Below are 8764 nucleotides of genomic sequence, written 5' to 3' on the forward strand. Positions count from 1 at the left end.
AACTTGGATCTTTCCTTCATCAGTCCCTCTCATCTCCAATAAACATGTATCTGCATTCCAACTAGGTGAATGATCAGAAGCTCAATAAGTAATAGGAGGATAAGGCCATTCAGCTCAGACTCTTCATCAGCCCCTCTCACCTCCTCCTTCTTCAGGAAATGAACTCTTCGGGGTTTGGGAGGGGAATATCCTTCCTCAAAACTCAGCCCCTTTATTTCAGGGATCAACCTCTTACCTGTCACCTGACCTCTTTCCACTAATTTTACATTTTCCAGTGAAGACAAAAAAACCCGAATACAAGGCCAAACATAACTTAAAAGATCATTTCTTCTCACTCTTAATCACATCTATTGCTTTCCATCACGACTTTCTTTAAACCAGCTAAAAATATTGAGTTGATTGGTAAGTAATGAATCAGAATCCTGCCCTATAATAATATGGAAAATGGGCAAAATATTGAAACATGTTAATTAGCTTTACAAATAGAAGTAACATACAAAGAAGTGAAGATACAATCAAAGCAATTCAATCAAGTTTATTCCAATCTGCTTTTAAAGTCTGCGCTATACAATGCAAAGAAAAACTATACTTTCAGATCATACATTTCACAACATGGAGCAAACATAAAATACTAAACTTTTGAGAACACTGCATAGGTCATCACAATAATAAGTCATTTTCTTCAAAACAGCTTCTTGATTAATCCTAATCTTTGCTTGAGAGCACTGAACTCAAACATTACTAAAAGGAGACAAGAAGTCAAAGCTTTTCATTTTGCACTCATCAGGACTAGGTCATAAGAAACAGACTTGAGAAAAGTACATGCTGCATAAATAGCTGTCCCTTAGTTTAAGTCTGCTTTTACAAGTGCAAGATGACAAGCTTAAATTTCTGGTCTTTTCTTTAGCAACATTTAATACTAAAAAAAATTTCTTCATTATCTGTTTTACATCTTCACTAAGCTACAGACAGTTCCCGTCAATGTCAATCAAAAATGACCATGTTCCAAAGAAACTACATGACAAAACTGCAATTATCAATTCTTTAACATAGTTATTTCAAATTTTCTATATTCATTCGAAAGTCTCTCTTCAACTTTAAAGGCACTTTGTTCACTACCATTAATTATTTAAATATTAGCAGTTACATGTTAACCATTATGAACTTTGGAGAAGAAAGTAGCTTTTGATCTAAAACATGCAAACTGTGGAACAAGTTACTAGGCAAGAAACCAACAGTTAACTTCATTCTATTAAAAAAATGTATAAAAAAGGAGTAAAACAAACTGGCACTTTTAATGAGCATTCATAGTAATACAGGACTCACCATCCTCTGATCCAGTGATGATAATTGGAAGTTCAGGATGGAAGCTAACACAAGAGACATTCTGAGCGTGACCCTCCAGGGTCTGAACACAAGTCTTATTCTATAAACAAAACAGCATTATTTCACTTACAACATCAATGCTTATTTACTAATTTAAAATAAAAAGTTGGATTAGTTATTAGGTTGAGTGTACTTTTTAAAACATTTATTCATTGGATGAGAATGTAACTGGCTAGACTAGCATTTATTACCCATATCCAATTGCCCAGAGGGCAGTTAAGGGACAACCACATTGCATGGTTCTGGAATCACATGTGGGCTAGACCAGACAAAGAAGGCAGTTCTCTTCCCTAAAGGAGATTTGTTAATCCAATGGGTTTTTACAACAATCGGCAAAGGTTTTCTGGCCACTATTAGATCCTTAAATCCAGATATTTACTGAATTTAAACTCCATCTGCTGTAGTGGGATTCAACCCCGGTTCCCAGAACATTACCTGGGTCTCTAGCTGAACAGTCCAGCAATAAAACCACAGACTCATGTGGTTTGAAGTTTTGCCTTTTAATCACACGAATATAGGCAGCATTTTTGTATAATTAAATCATTATGTCAATATTTGCAAAGTAAACATTGTTTCCATAATTTTTCAGAATCAAACTTTATTATTTAAAAAATCCAGTGCACCATAAAATAATCTTACATATTTACTACACATGCATGAACAATTACTTGACAATCTCATAATTTATCTCTACCTGGTAGTCCCAGATTTTAACTAGGCGATCGTCAGCTCCAGAAATCAGATAGGGCTTATCACCACCGCTGTAGTAGTCAATGCAGTTCACTCCTTTTTCATGGCCTTCCAAGGTGAAATTAGGTGAGGATGACCCAAGCTGCCACACCTGAAGTGTACCAAAACACTTTACTCAACATCGACCTTTACAATTCAAAATATGGTTTTGAACCAAGTTCAATAGTCCAGTACAGCATTATTTATTTCCATTTCTTAAGACTGAAGAGTAATTCATCATTATTTTCAAGTGTCTCTATACGTCCTTTTACACTGAACGATTTTAGCTATTGTATTAGAGGTTACTCAACTCTTTCTTTTCAAATGGTTATTCACATACCTTAATGGTCCTATCTAAGGATGCACTTGCAAATTGATTGTTGTCTTTTGGGTTGATGACAATTTGCATAACATAGTGAGTGTGCCCTTCAAAAACCTGGGTGCAGGTCCACTTCTTCTCCCAATCCCACAGTTTAATAAGCATGTCATCTACCAAGGAAACAATGTATCAGAAACTATTCCAGAAATTAGCAAGATTCTAAAACTACCAAAACATGCATCTGCGGGGATAGGTTTCCACTCACAAGATTTTAACAATCTTTTCAATCTAAAATAAACTAAAGAAATTTTTAAAATTCTATATTAATGTTACATTTGTAGATAACACATTGGAAAGCTTTAGATTAAAAGAAAGAAATATACCCACCACTGCTGGTCAAGATGTATGGTTGAGTTGGGTGAACAGCAATACAACGAATGTAATCTGAATGAGCTTCAAACATGTGAACTCTCTCCAGTGTATTGTAGTTGAAGACTCTGATTTGCATATCATCCTAAATTACAAGAAAACAAATAATGAAAAGCCTTACAAATTTAAGACTAGTCACTTGGATTCTTAAAGTTAGGCTTCATATTATCCTTAGATCTTACAGGAAATCTAAGACATACAAGATTCCGGGAATCACTACTTCAAAATGACACTCATCATCCTTCTCATAGCAACGTGAGCAACAGACATAACCTTGATTCACTGATAATATCAGCTGAAGGACAAATGACTGAGTTCACAACAAAACATGAAATAGTGGTATTGTCAAAGCACTGAGAGACTAACCAATACATCAGTAACTGTCTTTCTTAGACATGCTGGCCCTTTGGATTCTCCAAACAATCAAATAAAATTAATTCATTATTTGGGAAAAAATCTGGCAAATAAAAAAAAACTTAAGCCATTTTTAATTTAGGAGTGTAGTTTTATTTTGAAAAGGTAACTGTTCCTTCTTCATTTTTGAATTTAAAACGTATGTTCTCATATTGATATGCCGATTCCTTAAGAGTAACGTTCTTATTAGAGAGCCAGAGTTATACAGCACAGAAAGAGACCCATCAGTTCATGTCATCCATGCCAATTTACTCCTATTTGCCAGCATTTGGTCCATATCCCTCTAAACCCTCACTATTCATGTAGTCACCCAGATAGCTTTATCCCTCAACCAAGAAATCATTCAATATGAACCTTGGTACTGAATGTCAATTGGCTATTGAATATGGGAGGATGATCATAGCTTAGGCTGAAGGCTCACAACAGATATTTAATCACAAACTTTCAACTTGGGTCACTGGATGCAGCTATGTTTGGTCTTACCCTTCTGGAACTCTGCTACATAATGACATCTAAAGCTTGGGACATTTTATGATATTGAAACAATCTACGTAAGACATTTCCTCTACTGATGATTGAGAGGCCAAATCACTGCCTCCTGACAATCTAGCTGACATCTACTAGTAGAAGAGAGACTACAGACTGTTCATATACTCTTCCGGTGTGGATGGTGCTACCTTGCATTAAATTAAGCTGCACTTTTAATGAGCATGATCAAAGAAGCGCACCTCTTTAGAATCATAAAGTTTACAATCAAAGATACCTACTGCTCCTGTGATGACCCAGTTCTTTCGTGCCACAAATTTGGATGCCCTCACAGGCAAGTCGCAAACTTCAAATGTCTTCACAAGAGTCTGAAAGAGTACAGAAATAGTGTAAAATACTAAATACAATCAATTCAGTCAAAACTCACACATTAACTGTGATATGTCATCCACTCAAAATTCAACATAAGTATACATTTGTTAAATTAAATACTGTAAGAAATGAAGACAAGAAAGATCCATGTGATAGAACCACTTTGAATAATCAAGACAGAAACTTGGTTAATATGTTTACTTTTTAAGTTTTGTAGATGTGGACAAAGGGGCTGGAAAAATTAAATATTTATTCTTATTTTTTGTCACTCTCAGAGCAGGAACTGCATGTATGAACTGTTATAGAGAATCATTTAACACAAGCTCAAAACCGTCCTATTACACAATGTACCTCAGACATCCCATTGCCAACTCTAAGTGACACATTGTAACATTCACTAGAACTGGAAAAGGCAAAAATATATTACCTGAGATTCATGGTTCCACACGCAGACACTGCCATTGTAAAGACTGGCTAACATCCATGGTTCACTTGGGTGCAAGTCAACACTTTTCACTCGGTCAGACCGAGCGGTCAGCTTCCGCTTGATGTCAAGTCTCAGAGGCTAGAAATCAAAGAAATTTAACATTACTGCAATGCCAAAGAAAGTATACTTTAAACACATTGCACACCTGGAGAGTTTAAAAAGATAGGGACATAGGCATTAGTGCACTTTCCAGGTTAACAAAGAACACCTCAATTCTTTAATTGAATCTAATTAAGTGTAAAATCTGTTGCATTTGTTTTACTGAGTTAACCTAGAGTTTGACTGGACATAAAGTATGGGACTTTGATTCTGTCACTGTTAAATGCTTCAAGCCTAGTCTTTGTGAGATTCTGTAAAAGAAGTATTAACATATTAACCACATTGGAATGATTTGAGATCATGAGGGGTACATCGATTTTTTTTTAAACTTTCCTTTCTTTATTTAGAATTTCCATGGCAGATTGTAACTGGATAAATTCATTAAATTTAACATTACAACAGCCAATCCCATTCCCTTTGCACATTTATTCACAATGAGCCACACTCATGATAGCAAAGGGATATTACCTTCTATTGAGCTATATGGAGCAAGTTATTACATTAAAGAGAGGGAGAAACAAAATAAATATTTCAGCGAAAATAGTATTTCTACTGAGGATGGTTAAAATCTACCTTAAATCTTACAGCAAATGAATTTCTAAGTAACCACTACCAATTTCCAAAGTACATTCTAAAAGAAAAATATGTGGATTATTGTGCCATGGTCACTAAAAATAAAACATGTTGCAAGATTAACAATCAACTTGGATCATAGCTTTAACACTGTAGTTCACTATTTAACAACAGTCAGTGAAGGGGACAGATTTAATGCCAAAGGTAGACTTTTTGACAGGGAACAATGTCAACAGATTTGATATTCCCAGGTATAATTAATAGAAATTGCAACTCCTAAAACTACATGTAAGATAAGCCATCTGATAGCACAGTGGGGAAGTAAAACAGAGTGTCAGTTAATGTGTCTTGGATAGTGTTGTCACAGGCAGCATGTGAATGAGAATGTGACTGACATTTCTTCAGGACTCCAGAGGGAATGATGCAGGAACACAAAGCAATCATTACTCGAGATGCTGTACAATTTGACAGGCAACAGTGGAAACAAGGAAAGGCTGCCCGAGTTTGACAATCAGGAAACTTCAGACAGAAGCAGAATACTAACTACTTGAAAGTACATTCTAAACATCTTTACATCTGGCAGGTTGATGAAGCAATACAGATTAAACAAAAAGAAACAACAACTGTGGATGCTGGAAATCTGAAATGAAAACAGAAAAAGGTGGAGAATCTCAGTAGATCTGGCAGCATTTGTGGAAAGGAGAATCAACATTTCAAGTCCAGCGATCCTTCTTCAGAACTGAATGCAACAAGGAAAAGGTTAGTATGTATGCTGAAGACGAGTAGGGGAAAGAGTGGAGATGGAGCCCAGACAGAGAGAACAGATAACAGAATGGAGAATGGTGAGTCAGGGTGAAAAAAACAGCTGTTAATGATGTGGTGAAAGCAGCCCATCTGATGACAGGGCCTGGCGTGTAAGAGCAAGGGGTAAGACATGGAAGATGATGTTCCGTTTCCATAAATGACCCCGAACTTCAGGTTGGCCTAACACTTCAACACACCACCCTGTGCTCTTTGGCCAACATTGCTGTCTTGGGCCTGCTGAATCTCAGCCCAAGCTGGAACAATAGCATCTCATTTTCTGCCGAGGGACTCTGCAACCTTCAGGTTTCAATATCAAGTCCCATCTTCAATACATACAGCTGCAATCAGTTCTAAAGGAGGGTCACTAGACCCAAAATACTGAAATCTGCTTTGTCTCTGCAGATGCTGCCAGACCTGCTGAGTTTCTCCAAATATTTCTGATTTTGTATACCGTTGGGATTATCAGATCAGCTACGACTTCATTTAATGATTGTGCAGATTCAACTGGCCCAATGGCCTACTTTTGCTCCCACTGAAAAGATGGTAAAATGCATCACTGAATTTAAATCCTGTCTTACATCTAATGCAGGTTCATCACACTAATTAATAATTTGCAAAATTATTTTTAATTACATAAATCACATCACAACGACTTTTGACCTGGAAGCAGAAATACTTTGTGGTTATAAGAATTTGACTTGTCCACAAAGATTTCACTTAAGAACCATCTGAAGAGTTGGGTAAACAACAGACATGTTCAAATCAGTCTATTCCTCTACAGTCTGCAATTCTACAAATTGCTGGTCAGATGAGAGGGTTAATCCTGCTATGAACAGAAATTCATTAGGTCTTGTCGTCTCTCGAATGTAGGTGTTTATACAACACATCATGTATGGAAGCAAATTTGGGAGAGAAACAGCCAATATGTTTTGTTCAAGAGGACTCATCTTCTTGATGTTACTGTTTACTAAAGCATATTTCGACCTCATTTTTGAGTGACAACATCCTCAAACCCTTCAACTATATTCCCATTCAGGAATTCAGCAATCACTGCCCATGGACTCAAATGGTTAGAAGTTATAATGAGTTAAATATCTAACAGTGTACAAACATGTGTAAGTTAAAATAGAGTTTAATTACAAATCTCAGACAATACCATTCAAAAGACGGGCCTGAAAACGAGAAATAATAATGAAGAGTTCTGATTTCTCTCCTCAGATCTTAAGTTACTTCAGGGCTATGACCTGAAAGAAATTCTGGGATTTACATATTAATCACTCGAAATCTGCACCCCATTCTAATTGATTAAAGACTTAACAGCAATCTAGGTTTGTGCAATACATCGCATCAGTTGTATAACACTTTGATCTTTTACTATAAATTCTGTGTCCTATGATCCTGCCTTACTAGCTCCCTACCAGAGGAGCAGTGCTCCAAAAGCTTGTACTTCCAAATAAACCTGCTGGACTATAACCTGTGAGTGCTTTTTTTTTTAAACTTTCAACACCGGCACCTCCTCATCAATAAATAATATTCAATATCCTGCATCATCCTGAGATCCTAAGAAGAGTTATTCATTCCTGATGAAGGGCTCCTGCCCGCAACATCGATTTTCCTGCACCTCGGGTGCTGCCTGACTTGCTGTGTATTTCCAGCACCACTCTCATCTTGACTCCCACTTCCTCATTGCTTGCTGTGTTCTTCCAGTCTCCTGCTCGTCTACCTTGGATTCCAGCGTCTGCAGTTTACTTTTGCCCCTCACTCTGAGATCCTAGCAGACCTGCTGATGCTCTCCAGGGTTTTGTTTTGTTGTTTCAGATGCCAGCCTCCGCACTAATTGGGTTTAATTGTAGAACAAGAGGCCCTGCAGCTGCAGTTCCCTCCAGCTTCCCGGGGGCTGCCTTGGCCCTTGTATCAGCCCCATGTACGGACAGGGAGCCTGCCCCACACCGAGGACCCTCCCGCGGCCTGTGTGGGGAGCCGGCCACTTTCTGATTGGTCACGGTGGGTGGGGAGACTTCCCGCGGCCCCCGACCTCCCGCACCCACAGCTAGGCTCGCGCGCCCCGTCACTGCCAGCCCCTGTCGGCAGCCGTATACCCACCATCGCTGCAGCACCTCAGCCCGTGCCCACACCCAGGCCCGGCCGATCTGACGGCTCCTCTGACGTGGAGCTTCCTCCTCAGCCACGAAACACGGGATTTCCGCAAAACTCGCGAGAGAGGCCGCTCCGGTCAACACACAGCGCCCCCTCCGGTTTGGAGGACCTCAGTACACACCACGCCGGACCTCAGCACACAATGTACCCTCGCCCCCAAGTTTGCAGGATCTCAGCACACAGCGCCCCCTGAAGTTAGGAGGACCCTGGCAAACAGCCTGCCCTCCGGCAAGGAGGACCTCGGCACACCGCCCCCTGTGGTTAGGAGGACCTCAGCACACAGCGACCCTTCCAGTTAGAAGGATCTCAGCACACACTGCCCCATGTGGTTAGGAGGACCTTCTCACACACCGCCCCACTGTGGTTAGGAGGACCTTGGCACAGAACTTCCCTTACTGTTAGGAGGACCTCAGAACACAGTGTCCCCTATAGTTGGGAGGACCTCAGTTCACAATGCCCACAGTAGTTAGGAGGATCTCAGCATGTACAGCGTACCTTCTGGGACTCCA

General features: G+C 39.2%; 1 protein-coding gene across 2 annotated transcripts in view; it reads right to left on the minus strand.

Annotated features, from left to right (window-relative positions):
* Positions 1 to 8305, minus strand: part of copb2 (COPI coat complex subunit beta 2) — a 34745-nt gene extending 26440 nt beyond the window's left edge. For both annotated transcript variants that reach the window (XM_060834870.1, XM_060834869.1), the window contains exons 1-7: positions 8202 to 8305; positions 4563 to 4700; positions 4045 to 4131; positions 2822 to 2948; positions 2456 to 2604; positions 2081 to 2227; positions 1327 to 1426 (exon numbers count right to left, since the gene is read on the minus strand). In XM_060834870.1, the coding sequence (XP_060690853.1) occupies positions 1327 to 1426; positions 2081 to 2227; positions 2456 to 2604; positions 2822 to 2948; positions 4045 to 4131; positions 4563 to 4700; positions 8202 to 8204 (751 nt within the window). In that variant the 5' untranslated portion in view covers positions 8205 to 8305. The remainder of the gene's footprint in view (positions 1 to 1326; positions 1427 to 2080; positions 2228 to 2455; positions 2605 to 2821; positions 2949 to 4044; positions 4132 to 4562; positions 4701 to 8201) is intronic.
* Between the last annotated feature and the right edge of the window lie 459 nt (positions 8306 to 8764).

The sequence above is a fragment of the Hemiscyllium ocellatum genome, chromosome 13 (assembly GCF_020745735.1).
Source record: "Hemiscyllium ocellatum isolate sHemOce1 chromosome 13, sHemOce1.pat.X.cur, whole genome shotgun sequence".
NCBI lineage: Eukaryota > Metazoa > Chordata > Chondrichthyes > Orectolobiformes > Hemiscylliidae > Hemiscyllium > Hemiscyllium ocellatum.